At 39.9% G+C, this 20,273-nt stretch overlaps 1 protein-coding gene across 2 annotated transcripts; it reads right to left on the bottom strand.

Annotated features, from left to right (window-relative positions):
- Positions 1-63: 63 nt before the first annotated feature.
- On the bottom strand, positions 64-16,859 carry LOC119741111 (probable beta-D-xylosidase 6). 2 transcript variants are annotated; one of them, XM_038216788.1, is made up of 12 exons: positions 16,785-16,859; positions 16,442-16,445; positions 12,388-12,741; positions 11,742-11,901; positions 10,634-10,804; positions 9,259-9,350; positions 8,219-8,693; positions 6,248-6,470; positions 5,346-5,435; positions 4,107-4,315; positions 3,302-3,505; positions 64-2,221 (listed from the first exon to the last, which is right to left on the bottom strand). In XM_038216788.1, exons 3-12 carry the CDS (start codon positions 12,705-12,707, stop codon positions 1,919-1,921), a joined length of 2,247 nt encoding a protein of 748 aa, XP_038072716.1. In that variant the 5' UTR covers positions 12,708-12,741; positions 16,442-16,445; positions 16,785-16,859; the 3' UTR covers positions 64-1,918. The 2 variants fall into 2 exon arrangements, with proteins under 2 accessions (XP_038072716.1, XP_038072715.1); XM_038216787.1 differs by lacking the exon at positions 16,442-16,445 and having other exon boundaries at positions 12,388-12,740; positions 16,785-16,837.
- Positions 16,860-20,273: the final 3,414 nt, after the last annotated feature.

Below are 20,273 nucleotides of genomic sequence, written 5' to 3'. Positions count from 1 at the left end.
CACACCAAGATTTCATAGGGCTAGACATCCCCCAAAACGGCAATGAAACACAGACAGTAGGCATTTCAAGTCTTAAGAATACTTTATTAGCTCCGATAATTCCATTATTACATAATTCTAACAAATATAAAAAAACACGCCTATATGTGACAAGAGGATGTGGCGTTACCAGGGCAACGTCACCATCATCACTGACCTCGCCCATATCATTTTTTGATATTGAATATAACGCCCTCATAATTCAAAAGCTGCAAAATATTATTTCCAGAACGAAAGTATGTACTACAAAACATGTACCACAAAACATGAACTAAAAAAACAAATCTACACATTTATCAGGTACTTTAAAAGGAGAAAAGCGGCAAACAATTGGGCATAATAGCAAAAGAAATGATGAACTGCAATATTGAGTGTTGTCCTTCACCGACATATTTGTATAAACACTGGAATACGCTGTTGTCCCGAGTAATTGTGAGAAAACAAAACAAAAAAAACACTATATGAACCACAGTACAAAAATATATCATTGATATATTATATTCAAACTTTTCATATAAAAGTTAATCAAGAAAGACTTAAAGGGGAAGCCGCAGGCAATATACTTTTTCAAATGTGAACAAAATACCATGTAAAACTTTTTTTTTAAAGAATGTAGTACCCTGACACCACTTCTTTGGTTGTGCATAAAGTCAATGGAGAGTCGAGTGCATTTTCAAAGTATTTTCTAACAAAATTGGAAATGTTTCTCAGTCCCAGATTCATGTCTTTTTAACATTTTTGCAATGACTGACCTTCAGTGAGATAATATATGATAACAAAGTGGTGTCAGGATGCAACATTCTTTCCCATTTTTTACAGACAAATTAGGCATAGAAATAGTGTTGAACTTCAAAAGTTCAAATACTTGTACCACAAACAAGACAAAAATTTTGGAACTGAAACAAAATATATACAGATATATATGCTCAATGGGTTCTAGTTACGTTAAAAAAGAGGATTTTTTTTTGTAAACAGGTAAATCCTGTTTCAAAGCAAACTTGGTTTGTTTTTTTAATTTTCAGAAAAGTATATTTAATATTTGTTGTTACCGTTTAGGAGTATCAAGATTTTTGGCGTACTTTGACTACTGTACAGTGATATATGTCAGGATGATAGAAAACATTGAGTCTTGATTGCGTTGATACTAGTCTGCTAGTACTGATAACATGGCACGTACAAAGTCATAACGTGAACATATTTCAAAAAAGATTTTCAAAATGGAATTTCACAACGGAATTTCAGATATTCCTTGCACTTAATTCTGATGAGTACTCTGCAGCATGCTAAATACACAACGTTATACTGCTAGTTTGTTACATCGTCACCGACACCACAAAGTAACACTCCACGTGTTGAACCATATTTGTTTCGGTTTTCAGTTTTTTACACTTTTAAACATTATTCATCAAGGCCTACCATCACTGACCATCGCACGAAGTTTCAAAGCTTCAAGAGCTTTACTTTAATAATTACGCTAATCATCCATGACAACTTTTGCGCGAAAGTGACAATTTTCAATTTCATGAAGTAACACTCAAGTTCCATTTACCATAATAATGCATGGCGCGCACTCTTCTCAAATGCGAGCAAAAACATTTTCACGAAGTAACACTCTTCTTGTTCGAGCGTGCGCACGCTGACCTCCGTTTCCACGAAGTAACACTAACCTAGTGTTGTAATACATTGAAGCGTACTACTTCGTGAAAACAGAAATTTATAGTTTCGCAGCTCTTTTGGTTTCACGAACTAACACTCATCTTTTTTTCTCTTACTTCTTGTTGATCAATAATTACAGTGATAAATTAAGAGGAATGTTCCTTTAGAGGAATAGGGTTACCCCCCACCAGTACCTCCTACATTTGTGCCTGTCACCTATTAACTATGGAGGGCAGTCTGACAGTTTTGTCATCGAACCCACAACGGTGAAAGCAGATGTCAGGACATTGGAGCTTATGCGTCTCTTCTGCCCAGGCTGCTGACCACCGGCATAGAGATAGAACTTGCCCGGCTGGACTATCAGGGTGTCCGCCTGTCCGTTGTAGACCGCCCTCACACGGGCTGGAACGGTCAGGTAGTTGGTAATCTGGTTCTGAGGGGTTGTCTGCACACGGAGGAATGCTCCTAGTTGGAGTTTGGGTACCGGGTAGACTGCACCTGGCCAGCCGATATAGACCTGAATCACCTGTAACAATGCAAGGAAAGAACACAACATCAGTGGGGTATCGGTACACATGTAAGTATGTAATTTCACAATGTAATATTTTAGAAACTAAAGAGGTATCCACAAGTTATTCAATGGTCTACTCACTTTTTTTTTTAATCTTAAATCATTGTAATGAGACTGAAGAGGCTAAAATAAAATGAGCTAAATTAAATTTGATATAATTCAATGAATGTTTAATAATATGTTAGTGTCAGTCCATGGTTCATATACCTTATCAGCAAACAAATTGGGAAAAATGTATTGAACATCTCACCATTTCGGCAGTAAATGAATTTTCATTTCTAACATGACCTAAATTCTGAACTTGTTACGAGACTTGGCACGAGTCTCTCCACAGTGATAGGGCACTTTGAGGAAAACAAATATTAGAACTAAGAATTTGACCTCTTTTATCCTAAAATATCACTAAGAGTTCATGAAGCGATAGTATACAAATATTGAGTGGCTCAGAGTGAAATGGGAGGAATATTATCGCATTTCACGAGGCGAAGCCGAGTGAACTGAAAAAGTCCAGATTTTACCGAGCGATAATATTCTTCCCATTTCACAATTTAAAGCCACTCAATATTTGATTTATATAACTGACATATAGATCCTTGTTATTTGATATATTTGAACTTTTTTTTTCAATACCAAATTGGTGGAAAACATATTTCTCTCTTCCAAACCACCCCTTCACGAAAATATTTGAACCCAATTCTGTAGCACTGCCTCTTTGAAACAATATGCTGAACGCGCACACCAGCATGCACTTGCACACAAATACCGCATCATGGAACAAGAATGATCCTAACTGTTCAATAGTATTTCCCATTCCCCATGAGTGAATGGGACTTATTGAGCCCGGCATGAATGGGAGCAATAACGAATGTCATGTGGTGTGAGTTCCACCAATCAAATGACAAGGATCTGTACGTCGGTTATATAACAACGACTTAGAGGATAAAAGCATAGACTGAAAGATCTAATTATGTCACGCAAGTATACATCGTAGAGCGCATGCTTGATGTCATTCTAATTATTAACACAATTACTAACCTCATCCCCGGCATAGTTGCCAACATTGGTCAAGGTCACACTGACGTGCATATCATCACAGGGTTTGAGAAGAGGGTTGGACACCACGACCTTGTCGTAAGTGAACTCAGTGAAGGACAGACCGTAACCGAATGGGTAGAAGGGGGTGCCGGTAAAGTAACGATAACTACGATTGAAGAAACTGTAGTTGGTCATTGGAGGCACCTGTAGGAAAATTGTCAAGATACAAATGTCATGAAGAGAAGACTAGTTTTGCTTAACCCCTTGCCGCCGGCTGACAGCTACAGCCGCACTCCAGAATGCTGTGGTCAGCCATGGGCAGCTGCTAGGCATATGACCGGCAGTGCAGTGCCGCTACTGCCCCTTCTGCGCAGAGGCTCTATGTAGTGATGCGTGTAAGCCTGTGAAGTGAGGCGTAAAAACCCGATGGCAAGGGGTTAATCAATCTGGACTTGAAAGTCTTAAGTTAGGACACTGTCAACACTCGGTGAAACAAGTCGGTCAGTCAGTCAATCAGCAACTCATTCAGGCTAGAAAAGCTGGTCCCAAGACAAGCAAAATTGCAATCAGCTAATCAGAATGGCTATCCGTGCAGTCTTCTCGTGTTTATTGTCAGCACGACGGGTCAGATACAGACTATTCACTGGTGTAACGGTGCAATCCTATACAATATCACTGCCTGGCTCTCTACACCAGTGTAAAACCAGCGTAAGTCACATGTTACAGTCAGTGAGTCAGTCAGTGAGATAGGTACAAAAAGGAGACTAAGCTGGCCATCTGGAACCAGGAAAACAAATCAACCTACATCATCCATAGAAGCCGGCCATGTGAACGGTAGCCTTCCTGCAGGATTGCCATCCGGGCCATTGGTCATAAAACGAGCGACAGCCAAGCCTGCTGCCTGAGCAGGGAGCCAACACTCCACAATGGCGTGAACGTCGGGACTTTCATCAGCCCAGGTGACGTTCAACGGTCCGGCGTTAAAGAGGAGTAGAACCACTGGTCGACCCTTGGCTGAAGATGGAAAGGAAGTTAGTCATTTCTTGTGCCTCAATAAGGTATTATCCACCTAAAATAAATATTTTAAGGGTCCCTGACTGATCTACTGTGGGGCAGGAGCACTGGACATCAATCATGCCTCATGGCCACTGATTAACTTTAGTTAGTCACTGTCAACATTTCAATGACATAACCCATCTTGAGCAAGAATGTTTTATCGTGAAATAATAATCCAGAGGCCTTATCACACTTGAACCCATTGGGAAAGCTCCATGGCTACCAAGGCAGCCGCTTCACTGGGGATGTATTCTTTACTCAATATAGAGGAATTTTACCTTTTACACTTTGAACACACTGATTATTTTTTTAATTGAAAGCGAGAAACAAATTTCATGAATGATGTCAACAACTGTACGATCACATTTGCATTATCTATGACGTGGGCTAAATTCTGAGAGTGAATCAATATTTTCAATGTTGATCCTAAAAAAGTGAAAAATTCACCATTGATTCATCCTCAACATTTTGGAAAATGATGGATTCTTTTTCAACCCTAACCAACCCAACTCCATCAAAATCCATCCACCTTTTTGGTGGATTTTGGGGGACTTGGTTCAGAAGGCCTGGCGTGACTAAATATAGATGGAGTACGATAGACTTGGGCCTAATGGCCTGAAGCAGTGCTAGGGGTATCCGATTGATTTTGCCTGGCTTCCTGTACTGTTATTGTGATAAAAGCCATATTTAGCAAGTTCATGAATGCCAACCAGTGCGTCAGTGGTGGATTCCATTATGTCATGTACAGCTTTGTATAGAACGCACAGTGATTGATGGATTTTGATGGACTTGGTCCAGTTCCTAAAAAAGACGCGAGGGAGTTAGGGTTAATCCTTTAAAAGCTGGACCGCACTAGAGTCCGATGCTCACTGCGATACCAGAAACTGCCGTATTGCATAGCTGGCTCATAGCTGGTGCTTTTGAACTGGAATAACTAAAACAGGTGAGGTACTTTTGCGGTTTGTCATGGCTGGGCTCAAGAATTTACCATATTTGACAGCATCTTGTAGGAGCTGTAGCTGAGAACCTGGCAGGTCCATTGATGGGCGGTCTCGAGACTCGCTCTCTACTGATGTGCCTAAATCCAAACACAAAACACACAATTTCAAGGTAACAGAGTTGTAGATAAGAAGTCATGCAATACACAAGTTCAATGTAAAAGGACTTGAAAGATTTACAATCAGACAAGCATTTCAAAGTTTTAAAGCTTCAATATGAAACTGCTTGGGGAAGGTTTTAAAGATTTTGGACAGGTTTAAGGCAAATAGAGCACATTTGTGCTTAATTTTACCAAAGCAGGGGTAATTTTGAGAATATTACCAGAACTACATGAAATAAATCTAAAAATGAACATAAATGAAACGGTAATCTGGAGGTTAATTTACTTTAAATTATTATAATGCACCTACATGTAGTAAGTTTCCTTTGTGATTTATTTGAAAATTTGTAATAAAAGTTGTATCCTGTCTTTTATTAGTGATTCCTGTTTTCTATTTCCCAGGTTTGCAGCAATGCTAATGTTGCTAGCATCTGATTTTTGGGTGTGATTCCTGGCTACATTTCATGGGTTTATGGTTTCCGACATTCCTTGAATAAAGACATTGGAAATATGAGGAACCACCAACATAGGCCTAGATTGCTAAGTCTGTAGAGTGCTGGAACAGCAATAAAGAGGTTGCCGGCTGGAGTCTCACTCCAGTCAATTTCTTTATCAAACTTTACAATTAAAATGAAAAACTTTTTTAACTATACCTAACATTCGTTTATATGTCAAACATTTGTTTACCTAAATTTTTTGTTTTTTGCTTTGTATATGTAAAGCGTCTTGAGCACCTTTCAGTTGATACACTGCGCTTTATAAATCTCCATTATTATTATTATTATTACTACCTGTGCCCAAGCACACCACGACAAAGTCCACATCAGTGACAGCATTGATGACGTCATTCCGATTGTACTTGTCACACTTGGGGTCATCGCAGCCGCCAGCGTATTTCACTTTGTATGCAATCTTCATCAAGCCCTCCCTGGCTGTAGTGATGTATTCACGCGAAGTGCCTGGTGGGTAGTCTCCGAACGGATCGTAGGGCGAGTCTGCCATAGGGCCGACAACCTGTTTGAATGAAGCACCATCAGTAAATGACTGTTTATATCAAGACAGCCTTATGGTTGCGAAGGCTTTGCGTCGTGCGTTGATAAGCAAAGTTAAACTGATTACGTACTTGGACGCCACAGACAGAGCAGTGAACTGATTGCACCCCTAAAAAAAATCACTTTTTGAACGTTCTGTTTTTGAAAAAAAAATATGCTTAGTATGATTTAAAGGGAATACACATCATTTGCTTATGCTGTAATTTTCAGATAGGGATGGATTTGAGGGGTTGGTAATATATAGCAAATATTGTTACACTGACTTTTTTTACATTTTGGGTTCGAAGATGCTATAAAAACAAAAGCAATCATTTTCCTGTAGTTTGGTTCCCTGACTCCATTTAGGATGAAACGGAGCAATTTATTGACGTTGGAGAATTGTAAGGTCATGGAACCAGTCTAGATGGCTTGTACGCGTTTTTTTTTTTTGATTTTTTATTTATTATCCACATCCAACGGCAGAAAAAAATGCCAATTACAGGACTGGTTTAAATATTATAAAATTATTTTAAAAGGTGTGTAATCGATTGCAAACAAAACCAGACTAACTAAATATGGTCAACTGGGGCCAGTATTTGAAAAAAAAGCCAGTTTTTTCCAATGTTGGTCGGCCGACCAGCGTTGGAAATTGATACGAAAATAGCACTTTTCTTGAAAATGACAATATACCAGGTGCCATGATTTTACAGGATGCTTTAGACTGTCATTCACTAACACTAGTAACAGTCCAGCAAGGTATTTCAAAATAATTTGGTAGTTTTATTTCTTAACCCTAATTCCCTAGGGGGTGTGCAAAATCATATTAAAATTGGAGGATTCAGGACTGTTTGGGCTATTGTTTGCAAATGTTGTATTTTCCCTTTAAATATTAAATTATAATAGTACAACAAATCCTAAACTTCATGTCAGTGCAAAACATTACCCTTATTGATGCAGAAACGTCAATACTGGTCACTAGAAAAGCTGACCTAAAAGTTGTGGAAAAATAGTTTGAAAAGGTCCCCAAATTTATTTATTTATCTCAATTTCTAGGTATCCTTTATTACAAGTTGTTATTTCACGAGTAGTTGAACACTAATTATATCATCTAAGTATATTCCGAATTTCAGCTGAATCTGTTGTTGTAAACGCTCGTGTTACACCTTGTACTGTCACCAAGGTAAATTTCTACTCAGGTTTTTTTGACAAGCAAAACAACACGTGGCATATATGTTGGATTGTGTCGCAACGATGACGTGGCGCTTTATTATTAGCATATTGCGGATACCTATTTTAAAGCCACCTTCAATTTTAGTTTTCTTCCAAATGAGACCGTTTCAGGCGGAATAATCTCACAGGCTATTTGGTATCATTCGTTTCTTCATTTTGAGCAAGTTTGAATTGAATTGTTAGGTAATTTTTTCTGGTAATTGCAGATGTTCCTACGTGGCTTTAAAGACTAAAAGGTGAAATGAAATTTATCTGTAACCTAGGAAGTGACTGTCACAAATGGCGTTCTGAGGTGTCAGTTATACTCAGGGTTTATGTTGTAGTCAAGTCCATGACAAGGCCATCACAAGTCTGGTCAAAAGTTGATCACAAGCTCTTTTTATGAGTCGGGTCAACGGTCTGTTTTTATCACAGTTCATTTGAATAGCTTATGACTTGACTTGAGACTGGAGGGCAGTGTGACGAACTTGTGACAAACTGATTACAAGAATTAAGACTCACAGCCACAGTTCCAATCTTGCCCACCGGCAGGATTTTCCCGATGTGCTTAAGCAAGACAAACGTCCTGGCAGCTACCGACACAGCCAGCTCTTGATGCGCGGTGCTCTCCACCACATCGTCCACGTTCAGCTTGGTGTAAGGGTTCATCTCTGGGGGGTCAAACAACCCAAGCCTCATCCTGGTGTAGAAGAGCGGCCGGACTAGAGTGGTCATCTGCTCCATGCTGATCAGGCCAAGTTGCACGGCCTGGGTCAGGTGTGTGTAGACGGGCACCTTGGCCCCTGTCAGCTCCAGGTTGCAACCAGCCTGGACGGCCGCTACGGTCGAGTCTAGCGGGCCCGTGGTGTAGTCATGAGCAGTGTGAAGGAACTCTAGTGCTTGATCGTCGCTGGAGACGTAACCTTTGAAGCCCCACTGATTGCGGACGACGTCAGTCAAATACTTCTTGCTGGCGCAGGCGGGAATACCATTAATGCTTGAAAAGAAATAACCACAAATCACGTCATGTCATAAAACATGTTGAGCCCTCCTATACCTACAACTATCACAAACTGTCACAAACTCTAGCCCCCACCGCACTTGACAGTTTTTGTATAGGCTGCCCTCCAACTGCCGCAAATCCCTATGGATTCGACTGTACAACTGTCAGAGCAGATAGTATGACCACTAATACAGGTACAGCTTGTGTAGCAGCCATTTTAAAATGGCCAATTGTACCAATAAGAGGGTAGTCTGCAGATTTGGTCCAATCTGTCACCTGATAGTTTTTGACAGTTAGGGTAACGCTCTACAGATTGTCACTGAACACAGGAGGGTTTAGCTTGATTACTTACCTATGTTTTAATTCTGACATTCTGGGCGTATTTTAAAATTGTAAATCTGTTCTTTGTTCAGCAGTTTTGCTGCTATGATCAGATTAGTGATGTGTGATTAATAAAATAAAATAATGAATTAATCAAACACGGATTAATCAGAATTATTCAATTAATCGCAATTATTTGGCTGAAATTGTAGCAAAACCAAAGGCAGGATCTTATTACCTATTATAGCTGCATACTAAGTTGAAGGTTCCCGCCTTGACACATTCATGGAACATTGGTAGGTAGGTCATCTGCATGTCTGCCTCATTCACCTGAATTCAGAAAGCCAAAACAACAAAATGACAAAATCACTAAATTTCCACTTGAAATCAGCAAAAGCTTAACCCATTGAATGATTTACTAGGAACCTTCCTCACTCTTGCAAAATCCAACACCATATGGTAAACTCCACACCCAAACTATTGGACTCTGATTATGGCGGTATGCGTGACCCTGTGTAAAGCATAATCAGTTTACTAGTGCAGTACGCAGTACTCACTCCAACAGATTCCAACAAAACATGTTTGGGTTAATATCTGTGACGGTTATAAAAAGGCACCCCGTTATTTTTTGGCTCAACCTTATTTGCATGTAATTCAAATTAACCTACATTTTTTGTAGCGCCCCCAACGTCTGATATCGGGCGCTAGCTCATTCGTTATTTCCTGAAGACCTGAAGTAACACCACTTCGTGTAAATCTTGTCTAAGACAAGATTTACACGAAGTGGTGTTACTTGTCTTCACATATACAGATACGGAATAAATTCGCTGCTGCATAGACCACAACTCAAGAGCTTCCGATCCCTAATTTCAAGAGTGTCACATATCATTTTAAAAATTTCTTTGCTGACTGTGTAGTATATATTATAAGCCACTTTTAAGTGTATGCGGGCATTGTTACTGCCAATACCCCATTACTGGCAACTGAAATTTCATTTAACAAGCAAAATCTGCAGTACAGGTGACTGGACAAATTGCACAACTTGCTGGCCTAGCTGGACAACTGGGGCTAGGCAATTATGGCTGCAAAAGGAGCTAACGGCACAAACACTGACATTTACTGAGCAGTAAGCACATATACCGGGTTTGGTTACCGGCCAAAATGTCATGCAATGTATATTGCTTGCGACTGGTTTCCTGCTGTGTGTAGCAATTTGAGGAGCAGCATATTCTGCTATTAGAGCAGCGAAATTGGGCACAGGTCAGGGACTTAATTGGAAGGTAAAACAAAATACTCTGTCAATGCAGCAGGTTTTATTGCAGGCCATTTGGGGAGTCGGGTTGGCGTAGCCGTTTTTGCCTTGCCTTCTACCGCTGTGACCCAGGTTCGATTCCCGTCTTGGCCACACGTGGATTGGATTTTCAGTCCCTACCCGACTCAATGGGTTTTCCCCAGAATAATATTCTGGGCTTTTCCTCCCACCTCTAAAACTGTAATTTCTTCTCATTGTCTCCTCTCTACCGGTTTCTTAAGGCTTGCAAGCTACAGTGCCTGAGGAAGCCTTGGTTTCATTCCCAGAAATAACTAACAAATTATGATAATTTCATACTTACAACTGAATTAAATGAGAATCGAGAAGATGGGATATCCTCAGGTCCATCGTAGGCAAAGATGTGTTTGCAGCCTGAGCTGGTACGGACATAGCGTGCATCGTCTCCATGTAGACCAGCCACATATGCCTTGGCCAACTCTCCCGTAATGAAAGGATCCTCACCATAGGTTTCCTGTACATAAGTTTGTGGGTTAGAACGTTGTCACCACCGTAATATGTGACAGATGGAAGTTTGCTGAGATGTCAATCGAAACAATTAAGAGATATTTAAACAATTGTCCAAGAATATGAGAGAAAAAGGGCTGGAGAGCGGTTCCTTGTGCAAATCTTTCTACATTTCTTGCATAAAGTCAAGTTATCAGCCATCCATTAAACACAGGTTATATTTCAGTATACTTTGGGACTAGGAAAAACGACTTAACTACAACGCTGTTAACTGAGAATTAGATCAATCCTGTCCAGATGTTGTTTAATGAAAACATTTGCCACTTTATTCGCCAAATCAAATTTGAAATTTCAGTGGTTTCTGAAAAACGCCATGTGATAGGTAGTGTACTCAAGGCTTTGTTTATATATCGGGCGGGAGTATGGCCTTGTGGTTGGGGTTCGTGACTCATGATCAGAAGGTCAGGGGTTCGAATCCAGCTGCTGGCCATATGTTGTGTCCTTGGGCAAGCCACTTTGCCACCACTTGCCTATTTCCACCCAGGAGTATAAATTGATACCGGTGTCATATGAAATTCCGACTCCTATGAAAATCAGACTCCTTTTCCCTATTATTGGTTAATACCTTGCACGTGACGGTCACTCTCCCATGTATGATCTTAAAAATAGCATACCGGTAGTATCGTACTTACGCATTCGCCATACTACCAATGACTCCATATTTTATGGAGTCGGATATTTACGCTACACCGGCATTAGCTGGGGAGTAACCTGCATCCCATCCAAGGTGGAATACAACGTATTCTAAGTTGTTTCATGCCACTGAACTGGAGGTGAATGCCAGCCTGATTGGCCATATTGGCTCGTGACCGACTTTACTTATTTTTTACTTGGTTTTACATGTATGTGTAATAAAATACTTGTACCAAACAAACGGTTTTTACCTGAATTCTTCCCCAGAGAGGATGTCTCACGATGTTGATGACAGGACTGAAGCAGCTCAGTCCTCCAAAATCCTTGTATATCCCGTGGCTCGTGTAGTTGTTATACTTCGCACGGACTTCTACACTCGTAGCTGTACCAACATCAGTGAGTAGATCAACACTGAAAAATGAATGGACATTGTCTTGGTATAATTTTCTAACCTATCCGTGTACTAAGTTGAACGTCTGTGTTACACATGTATGCTTGCCTTCTAGGGTCAGGCTTCTACATGTGGATACCTAAACATCACTGGCCTATGAGAAGAAAGGATCATATTTCCAAAAAAAATTGTGTTGCGCATTTTTTATTTTGGATGTGTATACTTTAATCAGTCTTGGAAAATTAGACACTTGAATTATGCATGTACATGTGTACCTCATATGCGTTACATTGTACATTTGAGCAGGGTATGGGTACAGCTGTGTTGGATTTCAAGGCCAACCCAATGTGCTGCAATTTTTATGCCTGCCCGATTTCATGACTTATCCAAGTTTAAAAAAAAAAGACCCAATGTACATGAAACAGAACCAAAGTCACTGAAGAGTTTGAGCTGATTGCATATTTCACTATCAAAAATGTTCTTTTTACACGATCAGTGATATTTACCTAAATGATGCAGCCATACCGATTGGCATTGCAAATGATGTTGCATTGCCCGAATCGACGTCACCACGTAGGCATTCAGTGACCCAGTTATACGGGCCGATACCGAGTCGTGCAATCGGTAGCGTTGGAGCGTTGCTCTTGTAGCCTGCTCGGGTCATCTGGGATGCGATCTCATCCAGGTAGAGTCTTGGGATGAGGTCGTCAAGACGCTCCTCCCAGGACAAGGAGACATTCCGGAAAGGAAACTCAGCGCTTGTGATCAGGACAGCATGCAGCAGCACGGAGAGAAGAGGGACGTAAATAAATTTGGCTGCCATCATCTTGATTGCTGATTTACTCAGATTACAGTTCTGCTGAGAGAGTAATAATGCAGGATCCCAAATCATCAACTTGATAATGTTAGAAGGTTCATATGTATTACTTACATGTAGTTTATTTATTCACATACTTTAACTTTAACCCTAACTCCCCAGCCTAATTTACTAGGAACCATACCCATTCAGGCAAATTCCAACACCCACATGGGAAATTGTACACACACACTGTTGGACTTAGTTTCTGAAGGTATGCCAACCCCAGTGTAAAAAGACCATCTGTTTGGGGGTACTGTACCTATCCCAACAGATTTAAACAAAAACTGCTGTTGAACTTTGATTGGTTGTGTTCGGTTAGGATTAAAGACAATGCCAAACTGGAATTAAAGTTCAACAACTCTCTATTAGCTTGGAATCAAAAACTATCTCCACATTAACCCACTTGTCCATAAGAGGAAATGGGGCCCAGCTAGCGTATGGAGGCAGTTCAGAATCTCATGCACAGTATTGAGAGTAGACCCCTTATTCTAACTTCTTGAATGAACTAGAATGAAGAAGGCACACACGTAACACGGTCTAATACTTGTATTAAACTCGGCATGGGAGAAAGTTAGTTAGTCTTCAGATTCATTGAGTCTCAATTGTGCAAAATAATTACTACACCCAGTAGCTGGGCCACTGGAACTTCTTCTAGTTTGAATTTTAACTTTGGTTGGTTGTAGACACGCGCAGTAATTATGAAGCACCAACCGGCTTCTCAACATGTCAAAGACGTACTGGGGCCGGGGCTTCAATGGCATGGTATTTTTTACTTTGGCAACTTTACACATGAGCTGGATATTCACGTGAAAATGTTACTGTGACTGTTGTTCACATTTAAGGCTCACTATATGCTGGAACGCTAGTACGACCGACCAAAGTCAAAATTCGAACAACAAGTTCTAGCTCCCCGGTCATGCCAGTTGGTTAGCAAGTTACTCCAGTTTTCCTCCCTCCGGAAAAATCAAACACTTTCGATCTCAGGCTGTGCTCCGTGGTCACATATGGGTCGATGTGGCCGGCAGCCATAGGCGCCTTTAGTACGTGTCAGCGCCCGACAACGTTGTAGCCGCGTCCTTCGCAATTCAGCATACCAGCTGCGAGTCAGGATGATTAGCCTCCCAAATTATTATTATATTATTATTATAGCCACATTGACAGGTCTTGTTTATAGTCGTGTTCCCTAACGTGGCGCACTTCGAAGCTTACTTAAATTTAAGAATTTCTGTAAACTTGATAAATTCTGATAAATAATTAGAACCGTGAACGTGGCTATATACATAGCCACGCTTTAGTCAATACATGTGGTAAAAACACTCTATTGTGATCCGCGGTTTATACTAAGATGGAGTGACCGTTCTAAAGTCGAATTTCGGTTACATTTGACAGAATATTTGCATACAAAAATGAGTTGTACAGAAAATCAGCAGAATATTTTTTTCGGCAGAATTATGAAGATGAAGGAAAATGAAAAAGATTAGAGAAATATGGCACATTTGGTTTGAAAAACACAATGGAACAGCAGTATATAGGGCCTACTGGATGATTTGGCAGACTTTCGAAGTGGATTTAGCAGAATTTTATATGGTATTACGGTAATCCTGCCATGTAAGACGGTTAGTCGGGTACCCACTGGTGAAACTCCTACCGTTTTGCGCATGCGGAACTCGGGGCACCAGAGTGTCATGCCTGTCTTTGATTTTCTGATCATTTTGAAAACATTCGTTGTGACAAAGTTGTGCCGTACTTTACATCAAATTTCTTGGCAATGACAGATCCAACACTCGCGTAAATTCACAGGAAGCCCAACAAGTAGGGCCTAAGTGATTTACCTATGGGCAAAATTATACATGGTTATATGTAGCGGATCAAAAGATAGAATGCTTTCGCTTGTATTTACCAGAGGGAAGCGCTTGGTGTTGTATACAACGCCACGTTCACGGGTCTAATAAATAATTAGCCAGATGTTTGTCAGAAAATTATTTTCTTACTTTTCGGGGCATTTTCAAAGCCAAAGGGTTCACTTTGCACTAGCCCGACTGCGTCTGGCCGTACAGTACAATCGCAAGCTCTGTAGTACGGAGCTTGCGATAGTCATGATAGTAGCTGTACGGCTAGCCCCAAAATGTGGCCTATTTACTGGACTGCCTCCGTAAACATAGGCCACACATCCACATGTACAAAAATCGTGTCGACTTTGCCAAATTTAGATTTTCACATTTAGGCTTAGTTTGTAGGATTTTTTTGCTTTAGAAGCATACTCACCCTCTTTATAGGCTAGTCAAAAAGTGCTGCCTTTTTCAGATGTCTAATTTTTTACGCAAACGTGTAAAAATGAATCTGGAAATTTCACGAAAAATATACATCTGAAAAAGGCTGCACTTTCTGATTAGCCTATAAAGAGGGTGAGTATGCTTCCTAAAGCAAAAAAAAGCCTAAATGTGAAAATCAAAATTTGGCAAAGTCGACACGATTTTTGTACATGTGGATGTGTGGCCTATGTTTACGGAGGCAGTCCAGTAAATAGGCCACATTTATGGGGCTACTGTACGGCCAGACGCAGTCAGGCTAACTTTGCACTTGAATTAACCGGTTGAAATGAAAATAAAATCGGAAAATCACACCAAAATAACTTTTCTTCTAACTTTGTTACTGGTAATTAAACTCGCGATTTATGAACAGGAGTGTTTTAGAACTTGATGAACAACAGGTGATGAAATTTCACTTTGTCATCAGTTAAAACTTTTGCTCTAGGCGCTACAACAAGCGAAATATCAAAGTGCGCCACGTTGGGGGCCGCGCCACGTTAGGTACATCATGAGCCCAGGTGGACTCCCTTTCCTCCCTACGTAACGGAGGTCGTAATGCAATGAAGACTTCGTCCAACCTGGGGCTAGGTACATCATCAACATTAACATTACAATACAGGTCCAACATGTCTAACGTGGCGCACTTTGATTTTTGGATGAACATTATCTCAATGAAGGTCAGTCAATGAGTCATCACAAAATAAAAATAAAAAAAAAATAAAAAAAAATAAAAACTGCAGCAGACCCTTGCATTCTTCAACAGGACATCAACACACTTGAAAAATGGGGAAAAGATTGGCACATGTCATTCAATGCCTCCAAGTGTCACACCATGAAGATCACCCACAAGAAGAACTCAGTCGACTCCAGTTATCACATGGGTAATGCCAAACTACTAGAGGTTAAACACCATCCCTACCTGGGGGTTGAACTCAGTAATGATCTCAAGTGGTCCACTCACATTGATCAGATCATCTCTAAAGCCAATCGTATGCTCGGGCTACTCAAGAGAAACATCCACCACTGCAACAGTAATACCAAGTCCATTGCGTATCAGACACTAGTCAGACCAAGGCTAGAATATTGTTCCGCCATTTGGGATCCTCATCATGCGTCGGATAAAAAGAAATTAGAAAGCATTCAACACAGAGCAGCTAGATTTGTTATGCAAGACTACAGCAGGGAGTCAAGCATCTCAGCAATGATGAATAAACTCAAATGGGACTCTTCAAGATCGAAGGACCAAAGTTCGATTAGTCACACTCTACAAAGAAACCCATGGGCTTACACCGAGTAATATGGAAGATTATCTGAACATCGTCAACTCATCAAGGGGGGTTTCTACTAGACAGACCGGACCTTTCTCATATAGAGTCATCACCACAAATAAGGACTGCTTTCGTTACTCAATGTACCCAAAGACCATCCTAGAATGGAATCAACTTCACCCTAACATCCGCTCTTCACCTGACATTAAGACTTTCAAACTGGCACTGGACAACATCAACATTCAACTTCAAGACCTGGCTTCCAAAACCCAATCAAGAATTTAGTTGCTGCACACCTGACCCTGACCAACGTACGTCGACAACCTTCTAGGTGTTTGTACGTTTATGGAACAGAAACAGAAACAGAAACAGAAACAGAAAACTCATGTGGAAAAGACATAAGATAAAGTTGGACTGAGAAACGTTTCCAACATGTCCAATTTTGCTTGAGAATCATGTGTACAAACCTGCAGCAAACGCGTGGACCCGCCCTGCCTGGTACCGTGTGGAGCCGAGTGGTGTTAACTGTCGAGCGCAATTTGAGTCCCCCGCGCAAGTTTAAACCTGCGCGCACGCAAGTTAAAACTTGCGCGCGCATTAATTTATTTGCTACAAATTGCGCATGCAAGTTTAAACTTGCGCACTGCATAGATTTTCCCGGCCACGCATACAAAGCCGCTAAACTATTTTTTTTTCCGGGTATACTCATGCAGATATGTAACTTTTTTTTTAAAGCAGATTTCTTTTCTCCGATTTAATTCTAATAGCATGCCTTTTTTTTGAAACATTTTATTAATATGCTAATGAATGATGTTGACTGTGTGGAAATTGGAGAGATATTATAAAGGAGTGGCAATGCGAACAATTTATGCACTTTGCATCATGATGTATATTATTGTTTATGGCTCATTAGGATTTTTGTTTAATAAACAACATATTTATTCATTAAATCGAATTATTTAATTAAATCAATAAATTAAATTCATTAATTAAATCATTTGCAAATTTATTTACTTTTTAAAATAATTACCATTTAATATGCATAGCGTTTTTAAGTTGTATTGAGCCTGCAATAAAATAATTGTTAAAGTAATAAATTTAATTAAGTAATTAAATTAGTAATGCATTCATTCATTTTGTTTTCAAATTATGCAATTTTGAAGTGTACACAGCGCTCGAAAAGTTATGCAAGTATTTCTAAAAACAATATGAATTATTGTACCGTCCAATTTATTAATTGCTAAATTAATTAGTATTTTTCTAAGAATAAGTACTTTTTTAATTGTAGAATACATGTAAGGGGAGTCAGGTTGGCGTAGCGGTACTTTCCTCGCCTTCCACCGCTGTGACCCGGGTTCGAATCCTGCCCGGGCCAATATGTCCCTACCTGATTCCGTGGGTTTTCCTCAGAATATTCCTCTGGGATTTTCCTCCCACCTCTAAAACTGTAATTTCTTCTCATTGTCTTCTCTCTACAGGTTTCTTCAGCCTTTCGGGCTACAGTGCCTAGGGCACTTTTTGAGGGATCCTTGGTTTCATAACAAGACGGACTCGAGTCAAGTCATCTATGACTCGAGTCATTACAACTCTGAACACCACCCCTCCCCCCCCCCCCCCCCCCCCCCCCCCCCCCCCCCCCCCATTCGGCTCAACTGTTAATGTTATGAAACTATGGGCCAAAAATAATCAAGTTCCCTAAATGTATTCTCACCATGGTAACTCCATGTTCTCACATTGTAGGAATGCAGGAAAGCATTGTTTCAAAATTTTCGGACCCCCTAGCTATACCAGGGCGTGACTCACCCCTCCCCCAATTCCGGAAAGCCAAATCCTTCCCTGCTTCATTTTCCTCAGAAAGATCCCTCAGAAAGAAAAAGAGTTTTTATGTCATGGATTCGGGACCGGCACAAACAACAAAGATACACTGACAACATAGCATTTCCAGTCTTAAGCATAATACCGGTAGTTCAAATTTATTACTTCAGTCAAATCCCATGCATTATTATACATGTATTTAACAAATACAATAATACATGCATTTAATCACTTGTTACAGGGATGTGACATTATAGCTACGCAACACAATAATAATATACAAAATTTATAATGGGCCGTATATAATCATTAATAAAAAGCTCTAGTTAAGGAATTGACATGATGCTGTATGATGCATTTTTTTACATAGTGATTCTTATAATTATTATCCCACAAAATATGATTTTCAGTACACAAAAGCTAGTTACAAACTACTAAACTAATCTAGAGGTATATAAAGCAATTTCAAAGGAGGAAAAGTGGCAAACAACCGACTGGGCATAATGGCAAAAGAAACGCGAAATTGGAACAGACATTATGAACCATAGTTCAAAACTATCGGTATATAATTGATATGTGCATGCCTTGCCATAAAATCTGATCAAGAGTGACGAAAACAGGACAACGCTTACATTCCACTTTTTCAAATGTGAAAACAATTAAAAGCTCTTTTAACTTTTTTGCTACATAGACATAAGCATACAAACAGTATTGAAACTTCACAAGTTCACACATGGGATTAATATTGGATATAAAACAAAATATACAGATATACTCATAGTGGTTCTTGTTATAACATAACAGCTATATAAATCACAACACATGACACATAATTGGAGAATTTCCTTGCATCTAGGTACACGTAAATCCCGTTTCAAAGCCCAATTGGTTTTTATTTTCAGCTACGAGTCAATTAACCCACAAATTCTCTGAAAAATAGTAAATATTTGTTGTCACTATTTAAGAGTATAAAGATTGTGTTCTTTGAATACTAAACAGTGAGTAAGATATCAGGATGATCGAGATGTAAAACAAAAGGACTCTCGACTGTGTTGTTGACACTAACTAGTACTGATAACATGGCGCATACAAAGTCATGGGTGGCGGGGTGGCTAGTGGGTAAAGCGCTCGCCTCTCACCACTGTGGCTCAGGTTCGATTCCCGTTTGCGGACCATATGCGAGTCAAGTTGTGCGTTGGTTCTCTCCTGTGCCACTAGGGTTTTTCTCCGGGCCCTCCGGTTTTCCTCCCTCCAAAAAAAACCCATCAAACACTTTCAATCTCAGGATGGGCCAATGTGGCTGGCAGCCAAAGGCGCCTTTACATGTTAGCGGCTTGACTTGACCACAGTGTAGCCATGTCTTTCGCAATTCAGTTTCTCAGCTGCGAGTAAGGATGATTAGCCTCCCAAATTATTTTTCTTCTTCTTATTATTATTATAATGTAAACATGTTTCAAAACGGAATTTCAGAATGGAATTTCAGAATTCAGGGGGGTGTCATCTGTCGATGGGGGCGCTGTTCAAAACCGACAATTATGCACACAAAGGGCCAATATATGGTGCTAACTGCTTTCAGAGCGATACATGTGAGAAATTATTAAAAAAGGCACCCAAAACGGCAGATGCCACAAAAAGGGCACCACTTCTTTTTTGAAAAGGGAACTTGTTTAGAAAAAAAAGGGCACTTTTAAAAAAAAGAGGGCACTCTTTACAAATTATTGGGGGGGGGGTTAAGCCTGTTGAAAAAAGGGCATTTGAATGGAAAAAGGCAGTCTTTACAAAATATTGGGGGGGGTCAATACCCCCCTTACCATAAACATAATAGGAAACATCATAAAATGTATATACTAGGTGCTACACATGGATAAAGATTTCATGAATTGATTTCTGTTCATTATTTTGACCTTTTCATTGTATAGAGTGTGTAAGTTCACCTAAAAAAAGCTGCGAGATTTTATGAGAATACAGCAGATCCAGGCAATACGTATAGGATCTACAATGCATGTAATATTATTAGTCCTATTTTGTTCCCTGACTGGGCCTATCCAATCAAGGGCAATAAATAAAATGGGTATATTTTGAAAGAAAAGAAAGCATTACAATTTCTACAACATATTGAAAATATTGGAAATTGATGACTA

Source organism: Patiria miniata, unplaced genomic scaffold (assembly GCF_015706575.1).
Source record: "Patiria miniata isolate m_02_andy unplaced genomic scaffold, ASM1570657v1 HiC_scaffold_5, whole genome shotgun sequence".
NCBI lineage: Eukaryota > Metazoa > Echinodermata > Asteroidea > Valvatida > Asterinidae > Patiria > Patiria miniata.
Note: the sequence above shows the minus strand (reverse complement) of the source record. Positions and strands in the feature narration are given on the sequence as shown.

Coding starts and splice junctions, on each gene's coding strand:
- LOC119741111 (XM_038216788.1), bottom strand. CDS start 12,707: ATGATGGCAGCCAAATTTATTTACGTCCCTCTTCTCTCCGTGCTGCTG. Junction 8,694..9,258: donor TTAGTATGCAGCTATAATAG/GTAATAAGATCC, acceptor TTTCTTTTCAAG/CATTAATGGTATTCCCGCCT. Junction 6,471..8,218: donor GCAAGATTGGAACTGTGGCT/GTGAGTCTTAAT, acceptor TCATTCAAACAG/GTTGTCGGCCCTATGGCAGA.